At 33.3% G+C, this 18,945-nt stretch overlaps 1 protein-coding gene across 3 annotated transcripts in view; it reads right to left on the bottom strand.

The window, feature by feature from the left end:
* Positions 1 to 18,945, bottom strand: part of LOC149074133 (uncharacterized) — a 151,337-nt gene that overhangs the window by 48,151 nt on the left and 84,241 nt on the right. For all 3 annotated transcript variants that reach the window (XM_089246436.1, XM_089246434.1, XM_089246435.1), the window contains exon 11: positions 7,965 to 8,057. In XM_089246436.1, coding sequence (XP_089102562.1) covers positions 7,965 to 8,057 — 93 coding nt within the window. The remainder of the gene's footprint in view (positions 1 to 7,964; positions 8,058 to 18,945) is intronic.

The following is an 18,945-nucleotide window of genomic DNA, read 5'->3' as shown; positions in this document are numbered from 1 at the left end:
ATCATTATAAAAATTTATAAAAATTAAAAGGCAAAAATGAAAATTTAACCCGGGAAAAAAATGTCTTGAATTAGCCACATTTGATGCTGTGTCCAAAAATATATGACACAAAATCTAGTCACAAAGTATTACTGTTTTCTTATTATGTTATGTTCTCACATAGACATATTTCTCAGAAATACTAATCATATTGGATAAATTTTGAGCTCTTGTGAAAGATTAATTAAGCTCTTGTGCAAGATTGGTGGGATGTTACTATACATATACCCAACACTTTTTTTTAAATAGCGAAATGTATTGAATACATATTTAAGATAACATGATTCGAAACCATATACATCATCAAGAAAATAAAACAAAAAAATTTAAGTTTCTCAAGTGGTAATTATACCCTACTACTTCACCAAACACCAACTCTGGCCATATCGCTATATTGCAATTTACTGCCATTAGTGAGATGGGTTGGAAGTGAAGGTGCTGTCTATCGGTGGTCGCCTCGAGTTCGTTTGGGAAAATATCTTATTTATATCCTCTCTTGGGTTCGAACCCGGGACCCTGACAACAACCTTTACGATGGTAGACAAGCATCTTACCACCATGCCACTCTGGCATAATTATACCCTACTGGCAACCAATCAATGCAATTTACAATCATAGTTAAAAAATATATATATATATATTATAGCCTTGTAGATGCACAATATTACTAATGGTTATAACATAGAACAGCAAAGTAAAGAAACAATACAGAAATTTAATGTGTCGAACTAGGACTTTAGTTTGAAAAAAGTTAGAAAAAGAAAATGAAAATTTTATGAAATTTAAATGGTATTTCCACATATAGTCCAATGATCTACTTCTAAAAGTAGAATGAAATAATTCCCTTTCAAATTGAGAATATGAAACTATTTTTGTGAATTCAAATGGTAAGGCATTACAAATTTTGGAAGCTAATTAGTAGAAGTGGTTGTAAAATATCTCTTTTCCTATATGAGAAGGGACTGCAAAGATTGCACCAGGTCACTTCAAAAAAAAACTTTTTAGAAGAGCATGAATTCTTGTTTTTATGTAGGATTAATATCACTTTATAGACAACCAGGTACCGTAAGCCAAAGACGTTTTTAATGATCAAATCAGAAGTCAAAATCGAATGATTTACAGGTTTGAGAAATTTATTTTGAGTGGCCATGATAAGAAGGTTGGTTGGTCACACTTGCACTTTAAAGTTATTATTCCACATTGAGATGAAGATTGTATCCACTCACATGCATAGTATAGTGTTTGTACAAAGGAAGGATAGACAATTTTATGCAGATGATAGAACCTGTAGAAAAAGTATTCAAGTTTTCTGGTTAGTAAAGCAATGTGAGATTTCTATTTCAAGTTCACCTGGATTTTGAGATACTTCCAAGAAAAAACTCCATTTAGATCAAGACAGTCGCAATCATTTCTTATAAGTGACCTGTTGGATGTGGTTTGAGCACAATATTCGAATTGCACTGTCCAGTCAAGCAAGCTAAAATAAATTAATTCTGTTTTTTGGAGATTCAGTTGATATCATTACCAAACCAATAATTGATTATCAAAAGATTGCTTTCAACCTGATTTTTAAGTGAATTTATATATAAATCATTATAGGCGTAGAGAATCATCAGCATATGTTATTATCTAACCAAAGAATTTTAATGAACAAAAGAAAAACATTAATAAAAATAATGAAAAGAATCTGACCTAAAATAGAGCCCAGAGAGACTCTCCGTTAATAACTCATTAGTTATGGTTGTATATTCAATGTGAAAGAATTGTTTATTTTTTAACTTTTTTTTTCCTTTCATTCAGATAAGACTTGAACCATTGTAACATTTCACCTCTAACACCAGCGTTAGAAAATTTATATAGTAAGATCTCATGATCAAAGTTTTCAAATGCTTTTGCGATATCCAGAAAGAAAGAAACAGTTTGTTTATTTCAGTCAATACTTCTATAGATGAACCTACAGAACTCTAATAAAGCATTTTCTGTACAGGAACTTCCCACGGAACCATACTGATTTGGCGGCAAAAAGTTTGCTGCTTTTTTTAAAAAATGAGTAGTCTATTTTTCACTGCAGTTTCAATCAACTTACAGAAGATAGGAAGAATAGAAATAGGGTGGTTAATTATTCAATATATTCTATCTCCAGCTTTAAAAACTGGAATAATTATAGCACATTTTAAAGGGTGAGGAAAACACTTTTGATCAACAGATTTATTTATAAAACTTGAAATGTTATCAATACTCTTAATGCTAAAGACTAAGAATCGTTGTATTCATACCATCATAATCTGATTTAGTCATACAACAGAGTTCACAATATTTAGTGCGTTAGAAATTTCAATACGGTAAAAGAAAAACAAATGCAAGGTAGTAGTAGTTAAAAATTTTTGACAGAAACTCTTATCTTTATTAATGTGTACCTACTCAATACCATGAAGCAGTTCTTTGTTAGGTTATCTTGAGGAGCCATGAATACATGGCCACTAGGGAAAGGAAGCCGTGGAAGACAAAAGTTTGAGAAGCACTAGCTTAAATGATTAACATTAAGAATTAATCATGAAAAGCTCATTATTATGAACTAAAGATGATTATTTTCTTTTCAAGACAAGTCATTAACTCATATCATTACGTAAGAACACTGGTTTCCAATCATTTCTATCAGTCACTGCAAATGAACTTTAGACCAATGTAAATATTGCTTGACAAAAAAATTCCCTGTGGACAAAATTTAAAACCTATACCATTACATCCCCTGTAATTTCTCAAAAGCTCTTATCTGTTTTAATTTTGCAAAATTTATTTGGGTTGTTAAGCTGATGTGATCAATGATTTTTTCTCAAGATTTCACTTTTTTAAGTGGTGAGCATCATTAAGAGTAGGGTTTCCAGGCAGCAATTCCCACCCACCTGCTCTCGAAAAAATACTATTGTGACACATTAGTACTCAAAATGGGGTATAAAAGATTAAAAAAAAAAACAATGGAAATATTTGTTGAAAATTCAATATTAATCTTCTATACATATAGCATAGCATTGCTTTGGAAAGAAATGGGAGGGGAGGGGGGAGGAAAGAACAGATTGAGCATGGGCGGAGATACGGGGGGGGGGGGCATTGCCCCCAGCGTCAAAGGTGTAGTCGACTGATCTAATGTATAAATGTATATATGAATTGACATCATCATCATTGTGCCCCCCCCCAGACTTCCAAGTCTATCTCCGCCTATGAGATTGAGGGAAAAAACATGGAGGCGAGGGGGCTCCCAGTTTGTATAGCTCCCAGCTATAGCATCTACAGCTATCAAAATTATTCTATGTGTGAGGTGCATCCATTTCTGAAAAAGTTGGAAGCTCTGTTATTTTAAAGTCAAACATGCATAATACCTTTGTGTTTTCCTTACCCATCAGCACCCTTTACTTTATGTCCTTAATTAAGGGCCCCCTTTTTCTTGGAGAATAATTGTGTAATAAATACACTTTAATGCTTAGAAGCTCATTCCTTTTGTCCTTTTCCACTAACCACTTGCTTGAAAGTGATTAAGGGAGAGGTTGATAGTTTCTTGTGGCTTTACGCTGCCCAATTTGTGAATATGAATCCCCTCCCCGGGCAAATTTGTCTTTCATGACTGACCCCACTGTTTTTTATGAAATCCTACAGGAAAATAAAAGAGTGATTGTGGAAGGGTGATTGCTTTTTTGTTTATTTTCAAGTGGGGTGAACCACGATTGGCCTATGGCTTGTTCAAATGCTAAAAAAAATGTGATGTACAAGTGGGAGAAACATTACTTTACACAACTGAAGCTACAAATCCAAACATTTGTAGAGAAAAGAGGAAGGGAGGAGAAGGTGTTGCCTGTCTTTGAGGGGATATTTTTACACTTTCTAATGAGGTTTAGCCAATGGTCTTTAATGGCAACAAATCAACATTGTCAAAATTATTTGTCAAGACTAAGGATTGCCTGGAAAGACAAGCCAATGCCTTTGAGGAAGAGCTAAATGGTAAAAGAGTGAATATGACGGTGTAACTTTACCATTTAGGCCCCGGCAGAAATGGTCCCTTTCTAGTCATTTTTATTACCTTTTTACATTGATTTTGCATAGCTGCCAACTTTTGAAAATGAAAATTCGGGAGATTTTCGCGCAAACCCGTATTTTATGCTAAAACCACTCCCTAATAAATACAATAGGGATTTTTCCAAATAAAATAGGGATTTTCCAAACATAAAAGTTAAAGCGTAGGGAATAAAATCCCTACTGAAGTCAAATTAAAATAGGGATTTTTTTACACACATGGAAGTAAAAAAAAAAATTCCTAATCAAAAACAAGTGAAATTGGAGGCCAAAACTTCAATGATGTAAAAATAAATATTGTGTTCAATCAGAAACGCTGTGAACAAACATTCTGCGCGAATGGCCCCAAAATCATCGGAAGATGAAGGAAAACACCGTCAATTTTTGAAGAACACTGACTTTTTGTGACACTTGCTTGATGTTTTTTTTTTCATTTCACGAGTGGTGATGGCAGTCTTTCCATGACCGATGTTTATGTCCGTAACACAACTTGTACAAAAAGGAAAAGTCAGCCCTCTTCTGGAACGTTTGATGAAAGGAAATTCATCGGAATAAGTATCTTTAAAATTGATTAAATATGTTTTTGCTTATCATTATTCATGCTTTGTTATATCGCACGTACGTACTTCAACAAAAGAAATTTCGACCATATGCGCGTCACTAGAATCTTCGATTATTATCCAGGAGTATTGGCTGCTAAGCCATTTCCCTGCACGATAAGACAAACAACTTTCTTGTTACCATCAGAGGGTTTGTAAAACTTCCTTAAAAAGGGAATTTCCCCATTTACGACGTGTGACGTCATTTCGAAAGGGAAAAAAAAGAGGCTTCATGCCCCACAAGAAATTCCTTAGGGATTGTTTTCATAAGCGGGGATTTTTTTAATGAAGTAGGGAATTTTTAGGGACAATTAGGGATTTTTGTGATTTTCGTAAAAATTCGGGAGATTTAAGAACTTTTCGGGAGGTCGAGCGATGAAGCTAAAATTCGGGAGATTCCCGAAAAATTCGGGAGACTTGGCAGCTATGATTTTGGGATCGATTGGCGAGATCATGTGCCGTCGATCAACCGCCATGTTTACGATCTTTTGTGCTGCTAGATGCCGACTCCCATAGCTGTACAATATTATTCGTAGTTCATGTGAATATGCAAATTTATTTGTCAAATGTTACGTTGATTCTAGCGCTGCCGAATCTCGATAAAGATTTTTACTGTACTCCGGTAATAATGTGAGATAGGGAGTTTTCTCTTATATGCCGGTAGTGTGCAGTGAACAGACATGTTGGTCCTCGGACGTTGATCGTTACATTTCATTTCACCCCGCCTCGTTCCAGAAGCCATGAATTGATGATTTAGCTGGGTGCCTCAGCGCCGTTTGATACATTTATCAAACTCTTCATCTTCTAGTCAAAAATCACTTTGCTTGTGTTGAAGTCTCCATGTGATGTCGGCTCTCATCTATGATGGGATATTTGTTGTGATCAAGCCTCTTCGGATGCGTGATGCTGTTCCTATGGAGCTTTCTTTCAGAACGTTCACCTGGAAATCGACGGATCAATCAAGAAGTGAACTGTTCGTTTTTGTGACAGTGACATCCTGAAGGGTGTAATCAACGGACCGATTGGGTGAGAACGTTTTGAATCTGATATATTAATGTTAAAACTCTAAAGAAAATTTATCTATGCATGTTGTGCAGGCTTAAATTTTTGTTGTCAAATCTAAAGACTAACGCTGTAATATAGGAATTAAGTAAACGAAATAGTTGTCATCTGTCTGGCGAAATTATAATTGGGAAAGATAAAAATAGAATCCGGGATGTAACGGCAGCCTTTTCGTTACAACAGAATCGAAGATTCTAAAACGAAATCTGCAGAAATTCTGGAATGTTTATTCTGCGTTAGCGGGTATGAATTTTTCAGTAGTGATTATGAGAGTGAAGTGTAAGCATTTGATCAGCATAATTGAAATGAAGCCATCTTAATACTGCATATAGGCAAGTTGGAGTTAAAACTATACAAAAGGTAAGAATTCAATTTTTTTTAAATAAGAATGAAAAAAAAGGGAGGGTTAAAAATGTCATTTAATAACTGTGGGAAAATGTAGAAAATAAAATTTCATGCTGCGTAAATTTAATTTAATCTGCAACAGGAAAAACATGAAATTGCATAAGTTTTTTGGATCCTGGCCAAACTACAATGAAATTTAGGATATGGTGCCAGGGCTACCACTAAGTGTGTTGGGTACACATGAACAAGTGCCTAATTCCCCTTTTAATGCAAAGATTTCCTAACGTTCTTCAAGTTTACTGCATGGATCATTAACCCTAGATAACCAAACATTCGTCTCATAGACTAATGAGTAACACTGATTTAAGTTTAATTACCTAGGGTTAATATTATAATAATATGAAGATAGTAATAATATATTATTTGTTAATTATTATAAAATTTGAAATTTGTGTTGTGAAAAAGTTGTGTAATTGAAGTTTTGTGGCACAAAACTTCAATTTGAATGAAATATTTTAACTTTAAAAAGTATATGAAGAGTATATGAGGTTGAAAGAAGATTTTATAAATGAATTTCAACAGTAAATATATGATTTTGGGAATTCCAGAGAATTCTCGGGGAAATACAATTTACCATTTCCGATTCCCAAAGGCTTAAAAATGTCTGGAATTTGGAAACCCTAATCAGGAGTGATGGTGAGGGATTCTTACATGCTTTAATATAGATTCTTATTTGTTTGCTTTTGTCACACCTCATTTTATGCTCTCTCATAGGATAGCGAAAAAAGACCAAATTTTTAATGTACTTCGGCAATATATGAATAAATTTGAGAACATCAACATGTGTTTTCAAGGTAGAAAACAAAGAGGCTCTATACTTAGAAATTGAATTTTCTGGATGTTATGCTGAAACTAATATTTAGAAAGAAAAGTGATTTGTGTCTCCTTCCAGAAAGAAATCCCTTTTCTTTCCAAATATTAGTTTTGGCATAACATCCAGAAAATTCAATTTCTAAGTATATTTCGGGCTGAAAACATACCATATCTTAAAGAGGCTCTATATCAATGAAATGGTCACTCTCTGACCATGTTTTTCATTTGTATAGAACCTCTTTGTTTCCCGTCTTCAAAAGGGCACCCATGAGTGCTGAAACATATGTCAATGTTCTCAAATTTATTTATACATTGCCACAGTACATTAAACATTCTCAGTCTTTTTTCACTAGACTCAGGCAAGTTATAAATCTCTCATTATTATTGAAATAATTTTCAACTGCATCATAACTAAAGCAATAAACTTCATTTAAATATGATTTTTTCCCAGCGTTTTAATTTTTAAAGAATGGGAAATACATTTCAAAGAATCTACGTTAATAAAATGCACTGATTAGGCTACTGCTATATTTAATCTTACTTGATACTAAAGAGCACGAGTCCTTATAATGCAAAACATAAGAATTTGTAAGAAAAAAATTATTAACACATTGCAATTATTTAGCACTATGAAAATACCAATAAACTGTTGGCAATACCTAATGATACAAAAATAAAATTAATTTTTAATATCATTTATCAACACTCTCAGCTGCATTAATGAGATATCTTGTCTTCTTAAAAGCCTTTTAAATAAGCAATGCCAAGCCCAAATATTTTATAAAGTTGATTTTTCAATGGAACACATTTTCCTTACTTTGCACCTGCTGAAATTTGGAAGAAAGCCTACTTCGTAAAAAGATATGGCATTTTACACTGGGTTTAGTGATTTATGCTATGCCATTTAAAGGATTAAGATGACCTGAAAAGGATTATTTCTTTCTATAGAAAAACTTGTTTAAAGAACATAAATGGGAGTACCTAAGCTGTTCTCAAACTCTCGCATTCGTTGTTCTTCAAAACTAGCACCACTATTGCTTGTGCACACACCAGAGGAATCACTCACACCACTTTCTGTAAAAGAAAATACTAGATTTTTAATTTTTTACTGTATAATTTATAAACATATCATAATGTACAGCCACTAACTGACCTACAAAATTTTGAAATTATAAAGAAAAATATTTTGGTAGCCTTATCAACATTTTAGATTGTTCTACACAATATTTAGCATAAAGATTCATCTTTTTCATAAAAATGTTGTGTGACATTCAAATTAATTAGCACTAGCAAATTTGTTTGCATTATTCAGATAAAATGACTATCAGAATACGCTATATGCTAAAATAAAAAACAGCTCACCATCGTCTTCAATCGTGCTTTGTTGAGTTCTTGTGGAACCAATACAATGAACATATTGCTAGTGCAAAATTCTTTTGATGCCATACCAATTGTGATTGCCAAATTGTGTGTATTCAGGGAATAAATGTAAATTTAATATATGTACCATGCCACACAGTTGAGTCAAAACATAAAAACCCTTTGTGATAGGCAAATGCATGTCACTCAAAGAAAACATATGGCACATTTTCAGATCAAGGTGGTTTAAAATAAAAGCTGGGTGGTCAATCTTATGGTCAATGCTGTTTCGCCATCACAATATATATAGGAAAGATATTCATATTTATTAAAGGAAAGATTATTATGGTATGCCAGCTAGGAAATAAAAAAAAATGTTTCCCTACAATCTAGGACAACATTTTATTTTTCAAGTCATTTTTCTTGGTAGAATGGTAGAAATATAAAAAATTTATAAATTACTAGTTTTAGCAGAAAATATCATTTTCTTTGCTGCTTGTCAGATTACACATGAAATAAAGAAACAAAGCATTAATAATAATATCTGCTGTTCCTTAGCCCTTTGGGGCATTGATGAGATACCTCAATTCCTTAAAAGCCTTTCATTTTAACAATGACCAGTAGAGATATTTTGGAATGATGATTTCTCAATGGAACACCTCTCTCTATACCCATTAGTGTGCACCTGTTGAAAATTGGAAGAAAGCCTACTTCATTCAAAAATATATTGCAAGGAGGTTTAGCAATTTCTGATGTGTCGCTTAAGAGTAGTTGCAAAACTATTTATGCTTTAATGTTCGTTATTTTGATTTTTGTGACGGAATAGTTCCCTGCTTTCCTGACAGAGACTAGTAGAATTTTCTTTTCATGTTCACCTCAGCATAGTATCCAGAAGCTCGTCTTTCCTTCATGCATTGGGCTGAGAAAAAAAACCATCTCTATCTTGCTACTGTTGCCACCTGTGCGCCATTTGCTGAAGTCAAAAGGGGCTACTATGCGTCTACTTCAGAGCATAATACTAGAGAGTGTAAATAAGGAAGGAATGGTCATGTCTCCTGTGGTGTATATGGATAGCATGCTTGCTCGGATTGCAAGAGGACTGTATTCAATTCCCAGCAAAGACTAGTAGACTTTCCGAGTTCACCTTGACATAATATCCATAAAAAAGTCTTTCCTTAATTCTAGAATTAATGAAAATTCAGAATTACCAAAGAATTCCAGAATTGGTGAAAATTAAGAATTGATGTAAGAAATAATTTAAGAACTGGTGAAAGCCTTCAATAATTTACCATGAGTGCGGGGCCCGGTGTGTGTCTACACCTGTCTCACACCCCTAAGGGTGGCTCTAGATAAAACAATGGAAAATTGTTTTCTAAAATCTGATTTGAGGAGAGTATATTGTAGTATGAATATGATAGATATGCAGGACACTTGTGCAGGTGTGTCTGAACACCATTTATCTGCAATGTTTTGTTTTGAATATATTTGATGAAATTTGAGGACATATAATGAAGTTTTAACCAAAAGCATGATTCAAAATTTTCAATCTTTAAAGAATTAAGAGTAGTTGCAAAACTATTTATGCTCTAATGTTTGTTATTTTGCCAGTTTAACTCTTACATACACTGTATTTATTACTGAAACTAGTTTGAAGGTTGAACATTTAAAAATACAGTGATACCTTACTGTATTTTTTCACACGTGAAGTCATATCATTTCTATTTTTATTTTGAATTTGCTGGTGGATGTCACAATTAACAAGAACTCAATTTTTGTTATAGTGCATATGTAAGTGTGACCTTGACATATTGTAGCGTTTTTGGTTTTACTTTGAAGTTAGTGATCCGTATTTTATTCATGTCCCTGTATCTTTGCCCATGCATCCCAGAGGGGTTGTTTCATTGTTGAATGCATAAATACATATGAACACTGAATATTTTGTATTTGATAGCAAAATAAATTTAGTTTTTAATAAAACTTCAGGTTTTCCCCAAAGAGTAAAAATTTAAATAAATAGGTAACTTTGCTGAAGTGCAAAGACATGAGAAAAAACTGCATATAAGAAGTGTAAATAGAAATTTGAACTTCTTAAAGTTTATAACTTTCCTCGGTTCTTTCTCTATACCTCATTAACTATGCAGAAAAAGCTATAGCAAAACAAAAATTTGAGCATTACATTAACTTTATAGCATCCAACTTAATCATGGAGTATTCCATGCAGTTAAAGTTTAAGTAATATAACTGCAGACCTATGCAGTTATGTTACAATTATGTATATTATGTCAAGCAAGAAGTAAATATAAATAAAAAATGAAAACAATCAATAAAGACTTATTGGCTGTATTATTTCTATATTTTTCTATTCTGCATTTAAGTTGAATGATTTTGCCAATTTAGCAGAAAAATACAGTAAAACTCCTCTTAACGGACACCCCTCTTTTACAGCCAAATAATAATTTCCCCTTATATAATGAAAGTATCCATCTCTCAAACCCCTGATTAACAGTCACCCCTCTTTTATGGACAAATTCTTTTTCCCCGTCAGTGACAGAAAAAAGGTTTTACTTTATTATTTCCAAAGTACATAGCCCATTCTATATAATCAATTAACATCCTATAATAATAAAGTCCTTTAAAGTCATAATGATGTGAAAATTATCAATACATGTAACTAATATTTTCCCTCTTATTTAAATATTTTAAAAATAAATTTCTTTACGAGTATTTACATGAAACACAGCCACTCATAGAAGCTTTCGCACATGTGCACAATTAAAAAAATCATTTTGTATTATGCTTTGCATAAGCTGTGACATTGAGAAAAAAGTATTTTAAAATTCACAATATTAGGTAGTCTAGCAAATAAAGCATTATTGATCAATTAAATAGGCCTGTTGTTAAAACTGCTTGTGAGTATGAACATAAATATTTTTAGGAATATTTTGCAAATTATGCAAAAACTTGAATACTTACCAAAGAGATATTAAGAAACCAAATATACTATCACATTTATCAAGTATAACTTTACTTCCACAATATGACCTAAATAATCAACAATTGGGGATTTCCTTCAATCAAATATGAAATGCTGATTTCTTAAAATATATTTGGTGCAATTGTTTTGAATCATGGTAGTTTTCATTAAAGTATGATAAAAATTTTTACACAAATTTTATACAAAGATTTTTTTAACAACCTTCAGCTTTATAGCTTCATCTATGTTGTGACGTAGTGCTTAGACTGCACATGTTTACTTTGCGCTAATGTTCCTTTCAAGTTCTGTGCGCTTAAACAGAGGGCTGAAGATGTTTTTGCCCAAAATAAATTTTACTATGCAGTGGGGTTTACTATACTGTGTACAGACTTTGCTATATTATCTTATCTCAAGCGTAAAAGGAATACAGTGTACAGTAACAACAGATCTGAACAGCAAAAATACTTGGAGGGAGTGTTGCTTGGCACTGGTATGTTAGCACCAGGGCTGCAACTACAGGGAGCAGGCGGGTCTGGTGCTCAGGGCATTGGACTAGAAGGGGGGGGGTGCAAATTTCACCCTTTAACCTCTCCAACATTACAAGGGGGCGCCAAAATTCGTGTTTGCCCCAGCTGCCCAACATCCAGTTGCGGCCCTGGTTAGCACAGATAACCCTTTAACTATGTTTATAAAATAAGAAAAAAGAAATCATTCCCTCTCTGCAAATCACATTTTTGCAGAGAAGAATTTTTTAAGAAATCATTATTTTTTTATTAAAAATTTAATTTTTATGAGATTGTGTCTCTTACTCATAGATGATTGAGCAGTTAAAGGGTTAATTAAATTATACACTCACTCTAATATTCTAGCTTTTTATACATAACAATGACACTAATGTTTGACCAAAGTATGAATAACACTGCTAGGAAAAATTATTTAAATGTTAAAAATATACAGTTTTTAAGCTTTTCTTGGATGTAAAAAAGTACGGCTATTATTTTTTTATGACATATCCCATGGAAGTTGAAGGAAAATGTTATTGTATTATTATATACAGTAAAACCTCCAAACAACGGCCACTAATGGGACCGTGAAAATGTGGCCGCTATTGGGAGGTGGCTGTTATTGGGAGAAAGTAGTTTTATTTCTAGAAAAAAAAAAAACACATTAAAATTCGCAATCTATGTATATACATATATATAGCATGTGAAATGACAATCTATTCTGTAACTGATTGCGGTAGTTATGTAATTGATTATTTTAAAATATATGAATATATTTTGATAATACAAATTTGATAATGTATTATAAGAATTGATTAATCGACCTACAGAACTATTATGACATCATAAAATTTAGGCTTGCAGTGCTCAGGTGCAACACAACAAGCGAAAAAAACTGATATGAACCAAGACGGTGTACCAGCAACCCCAAATAGTTCTTTGTTCACACTGGACCTTTAATTAGACCTTTTTACAGGGGGTTCCTAAGTCCAATCTGATAGCTGAAAACATAGGCATTGACATACATTCTTGTTAAGAAAGAAAGATTGACACATCTCTCTCAAAAAATTAATATTCTGGACATTTTTATTCCTATTTGAGAGCACCATTTTTTAGATGTTATCATCCCTCGGAGAAGGGAGCGCCGAATAAACAAAGGGCTTCTAGTAATCGGATAACTTGCATATCCCGTATCTTGCTGACAACAGGTCTTCTGTTGTCCCTGATACGATCTCAAGTTTTTTTCCTCTCCACTGCCTTCAATATATCCATCTAGCATTTGTACGCAGGGAAAGAAAGCATACGTAATCCCATTAAGTTTGGGGAGCAGGAAAACTCCCTTAAAAAATCAGCTTAAAAATTATTTTTGCTCATTCAATATGCATATTTTTCCCCCAACATTCCATGTCGAAAGTGGGCGTTGTTTGGAGGTTTCTTATTCTTCTTCTTGTCAAGTCTATTAGACGCGTTCAGTTCCAAAAAATGTGGCCGTTAGCGGTGGTTTTATTGTATATAGTATTCACACATAAAAATCTCCCTATTGAAATCTGTGTCTCCACTAAAGAACACTGCACGTACACTCATTAATCGCCTTGATTAGTGCCTTGTATTGTTTGATCATGCACAAAAATTAAATCCTCATTTTTCAACCCCTTAACTCTGTTCCTCTAAGTCATGAATGGTTCCAAAATATGGGAAAAAATTCAAGGAACCCAAATCCAAAATTTCAAACCAATTGATCTATAATTTCAAAAGAAATTCAAAATCTTGCAAAAATTTGAAATTCTGCCCCTAACACGTTCAAAAAAGTTCAGACAAACATTTTCCTGTTCAGAAAAGCACAGGAAATGCCATTCCCTTGCTCCTGGCGAAGAAGAAGGGGCATAGCGACCAGCTGTCAATCAAAGGCCTGACATAGGATGATCAGCTGATCATGCAATGCCCAATCAAAGTCAGAAAATGGGTTTTAAAAGGCAGGATCGCACAAAAATTGTGACTTTTTCTTGCTGTGATGTGTGGTTGAAGTTGGGCAGAGGCCAACAATCCCGACTTCTCCCAGTAATCTCATCTCTCCATGTTAGTGAACTGAAGAACCCCTTCTTCCCCAACTCTACCTCTACCACCTACATGCAACTAACTTGAAGGAATCTTGGTATGGGGGGTCAGATTTGGTCCATGGGCCACCTCACTGTGCTAATGGTCTCTCTCCGCCTCTGAGGTCCATTTCATCGAACAACCCCGCCACTGCCGGACCCCATAGCTACTGAGGTCCTCTCACCAATGCTGATGGTCACCTCTGCTGCTGCCGCTCATTCCTATCTGTAAGTGAAACCTGATTTAAACTCGTGTTCCCTTAGCATTGCACATTAACTATGCCTCCCCATCTATATTTCCGCACTAAGAAATATCCCCTAAACCAAAAGTTGATTTGATCTGGTCTAATTCATGATTTAATTGTTTTTGCTTGTAAATTTCACATAACGTAACTTCTCAGTGCTTCATACCCCTTCCAGTGATTTTCTTAATTGAATGATTTTATATATTTCATATGTGTTTTACTAGCCATGTCTCTCACTTAATCCCAGTAATTTTGTCTGACTGGGCTTTTTTTTTGTTTTAAGGGCCCCTAAAATTTCTGAATATTTCATTTTAATTAAAATTCTGTTTGTGATTGAAATGTTGTTTTGCTCGATTTACTGTGTGAGATCGTGGTTCTTGTGGATAATGATAAATAATTTTGTTTCTGATTAAGATGAACCTGGGTGTAGGTATTTTGAACTCCCCTCCCCTCTCTTCATGACATTCCCTTAAGCGTAAATTCTAAATTGATGCGCATTAAAGTAAATTTATCGATAACTTAAAGTAATTAAAATAACAATATAACATAATGATGGAGTCGTCTGCCGATGAACAGGAAGTTTCCCAATGAGATATTCGAGAGGGAATGGGATGTGGTAGATGAGAGAGAGGTTAAGAATCACAGTACTAGCAATGAGCTTAGAATGATAATTATCAGAGACTTCTTAGTTAGGGTACTTGTGAAAATGATTTGTAAGGGGGACCCCTAGAGAAGCTCTCTGTGGGGATCATAGTGCTGTTACGATCATAACTCCTGCACAAGGGAAGCTGACAAGATTCTAGCCTGGGGGTTCCAATGATTGATCTTATATCATTTTAATTCTCTAAACATAAACATAAATTTTCTATGAAAATCAATATAAGGAGCCTACTAAAAATCTTAGCCTGGAGTCCTGCTGAAAATCAAGGCCTCCTAACCAAGACTTACGTCACATTTTTCATATGCAGACCTGCCCGGCCTGTTTTTTCAATTTAAAAGGAAAAAAAGGAGGTGGGAGGGGGTACCCTTCGGATAAAAATTTATTAGGAAATTACATAATTATAATCAGAAAGTAATTGCTGCACGAGAAAAGATTATATGTTATATGGTCTATACTTATTTAAGAAAACATTCTGAGGAAGACGACAGATCTGCAACAAAAAACAAATGTCCGTTTGTGTATCTTTTGACATTTTTGCACTACTGTAATATTTTATCTAAAATGAAACATAATTTCACTCACTGGGACACAGAGCCCAGAGCCCCCTGATTACGTGAAAACATCAAAAAGATAAAAATTAATCAGATCGATGATATAGGGTATATCAACCAATATTCTTAACTCAAAATTTGACATTCTAGTCACCTGAATGATTAATATTAATAGAACTTTATATAATAGAATAATATTGCACTAGAATCAAGTGCATTATTTTTTATCAAAAATTCCTGACCCTGAGTAATTCAGCAATAAAAAGAGTAATTTTATATTTCAGACACGGTAAAATTATGACGTACTCAAATATCGAGAAAATAATGGTCTATATTATTGTAAATCTATCAACTCAATTTTTTATTATGAACTCAATTTTTGGTAAAAGTTCATTTAGAAAATTCAGCCTGAATAAAAAAAAATAAAACATTATATATTTCATGAAATCATAAAGGGTTAAGATAGAATGCAAATTTTGGAAAAAATATTGATCTATAAAATGGATGCTAAAGGATTGGGGCATCACTCAGTATACCACATAATAAAGAAGCCGCTTGAGACATCGTTTTGGCATATAAGTGGCACTAGTAAAACTGCCACGAAAACTTCAAGTGGTGTTCCACTCTTTCTCACCACAGGGAATGCAGGAATTTTTGGCTACTGGTTCCGCAGAGTGATGTCAACCAAGGGATCGTCAATGATTTCTAACATCGACCAGGTTGGGACACAGACAAAAAAATGTCGAAATTAGCGCTTCAGTAAAAAATCATATTTTTAGAAACAAAAGTGTATAATCATACCAACTTGCGCTAAAATTGTACTAAATATGATAAAATCATAAAACTTGGCAGGTATGCACATGACAATGGCTATAAATATATAAATGCTTGAATTTTATGAAAAAATGTCAAGCCTAAGTACAACAGGGTTGGTAAAAAAACCCAAAAAAACAGGTTTTTTGGTTTAAACTGTTTTTTTTGTTTTAAATAGTATTAACATTAAAAACAATAAAATTTCTGAAAAATCATTCAAACTTCTAACAATTAATTAAAATAAAATGCTTATTAATGTAATTAACACTATTCCTATATTAATTAATCAATAAATATTTCTTACATTTTTACAAAAACCAACTTTCGAAATTTAATTATTTTTGCTTAACTCGATGGATTACTTTGTGTATGTTTGAAAATTCTTTTAATATTAATCATATAATATAAAGATGTTTTCTCCAGTTACTTTCAGTATGCTTAATTAGGAAGATATTTTGCAAAAACTATAATAAAAATTAGGTGAATATAATGTATTTAATGAAGTAAAAATAATGCAGATTAATTAGCGATCGTAGCCGGTCAATTTGTCGCGCTCAACTCGTCGCGCCTCAATTTGTCGCGGTACAAATTTGTCGCAATACAAACTTGTCGCAGTGTCAATTCGTCGAGGTACAAATTTGTCGCAGCTGTACAAGTTTCCCGCCGTGTCAATTCATCGTGACGTCAATTTATATATTACAGCGCAGAATCAATTCGTCGAACCATCGATTCTTCACTGTACATGTTCCACGCGAGCTTGTATGTAGGTTTATGTCTTACATGTGAAATAAAAACATGAACAAAAGTGTACACGCAGTTAACTGAAAATAATTATTTTTTGTCAATGCAGAAAAGTCATCGAAACTAAAATTACAATATCAATTACATTTAAAAATTTAACTGCATATAAAAGTTTAATTATATTTGAAAATTTGGTTATAAAAATTTGAAATGTTGAATAATTGATTTTTGCTGTGATAAAATTTCAATATCATGTGAAAAAATTTCGGTTTGTATGATATTCCCCAAATTACAGTGAGCCCTTCTTCAACGGTAAATTTCTGTCTGCCCCATGGGCTCCCCCCCCCCCCTCAAGAGTCACCAACCAACATTCACCATTACAGTATCTCCATAAGAACCTGAAATATTTAATTAATTAATAATTCAATGAAATTAATATTTAATTTTCACCGTATAAGCCGCACTTCCCGCTTTTGTTTGGATTTCTCACAGCGAAGGGAGTTGGGCGCAGATCAAGGGTGGAAATGTACAGTGCTTATGAATGACGATTCAATGAAGTTTTCATAATGCCCACAGGATGAGCACCGACAAAGGCAATGTAATCACCAATAAGAAAGATGACTATGGGTCAGTCGCATAGATACAATATAACCATTAATCTTATGTTTATAATCAGTCGCATATCTTTGGCTGGCTTGTTTGAATATTTTCACATAGTTTTCATTAGCGTCTAAGCTTTTGGTACAAGGTTGGTGTGCTTGGTCTACATATTTCTGTTGGCATAAACATGGAATATTGCAAAACCGAACGTGGAAATGATATGTTGGTTTACGTGTGTGTTTAAAAGTTTTTTCCCCCATAATTCATGTTCCGAAATTATAAAAATTTTTAATGCAATTCAAAATGAATTAGACTATTATTAATTTTCTTTATTTGAGTTTTTTGTTGTATCTTAAAGAGAGATACAGGTTATACGGATGACAAAAAATAATGTAGTACTTTTTAAAATTAAATTGTTTGAATTCAATTTAAATTGCAATAAATTGAAATCTTCTACGTATCTTTAAAAAAAAAGAAAAAAATTATGGTAGTTCAAAATACCATCACGTATTATTCTATAAATCATCATCGGGTTTTTACTGCGATATTCACGTATATAAGTGTAAATAAAATGATACTCAAAGCACTGAAAATAAATAAAGGTTTAGATATTGTGGAGTGTTTATATGTATGATACGAATTGTTTTTAAAATTAAAATTATCCTAATAAATGTAGGCTATAATCAGAGGCGGATTTATAGTTTTCCCACCTGTGGGCTATTCAAACCTTGCCTACCTTCTCCTTTTCTAATTCGTGTTCTTGATCACCAATTACTCAATTTTGGTTACGCCCTTTCACTTGAACTTGTCATCTTGGGATAAAGCCCACATACCCCCTCCCCACCTAGGAAATATACCTCTGAATATAATAATCTTACATTGTCTGTTAATGTTAATTCACTTGTATTGTAAGAAGAAATTTTTACTAATCGTTGACTGGAGCCGTAGACCAAGCACACCAACCTTGTATCAAAAGCTTAGTCGCTAATGAAAACTATGTGAAAATATTCAAACAAGCCAGCCAAAGATATGCGACTGATTATAAACATAAGATAAATGGTTATATTGTATCTATGCGACTGACCCATAGTCATCTTTCTTATTGGTGATTACATTGCCTTTGTCGGTGCTCATCCTGTGGGCATTATGAAAACTTCATTGAATCGTCATTCATAAGCACTGTACATTTCCACCCTTGATCTGCGCCCAACTCCCTTTGCTGTGAGAAATCCCAACAAAAACGGGAAGTGCGGCTTATACGGTGAAAATTAAATATTAATTGAATTATTAATTAATTAAATATTTCAGGTTCTTATGGAGATACTGTAATGGGGCAGATAGAAATTTACCGTTAAAGATAGCTCACTGTAATTTGGGGAATATCATACAAACCGAAATTTTTCCACATGATATTGAAATTTT

This window comes from Pholcus phalangioides, unplaced genomic scaffold, assembly GCF_987345545.1.
Source record: "Pholcus phalangioides strain wild (caught in Gottingen) unplaced genomic scaffold, Ppha-v1.0 ptg000017l_1, whole genome shotgun sequence".
Lineage (NCBI taxonomy): Eukaryota > Metazoa > Arthropoda > Arachnida > Araneae > Pholcidae > Pholcus > Pholcus phalangioides.
The sequence above is the reverse complement of the archived record's forward strand: the minus strand, read 5'-3'. Positions and strand labels throughout refer to the sequence as shown.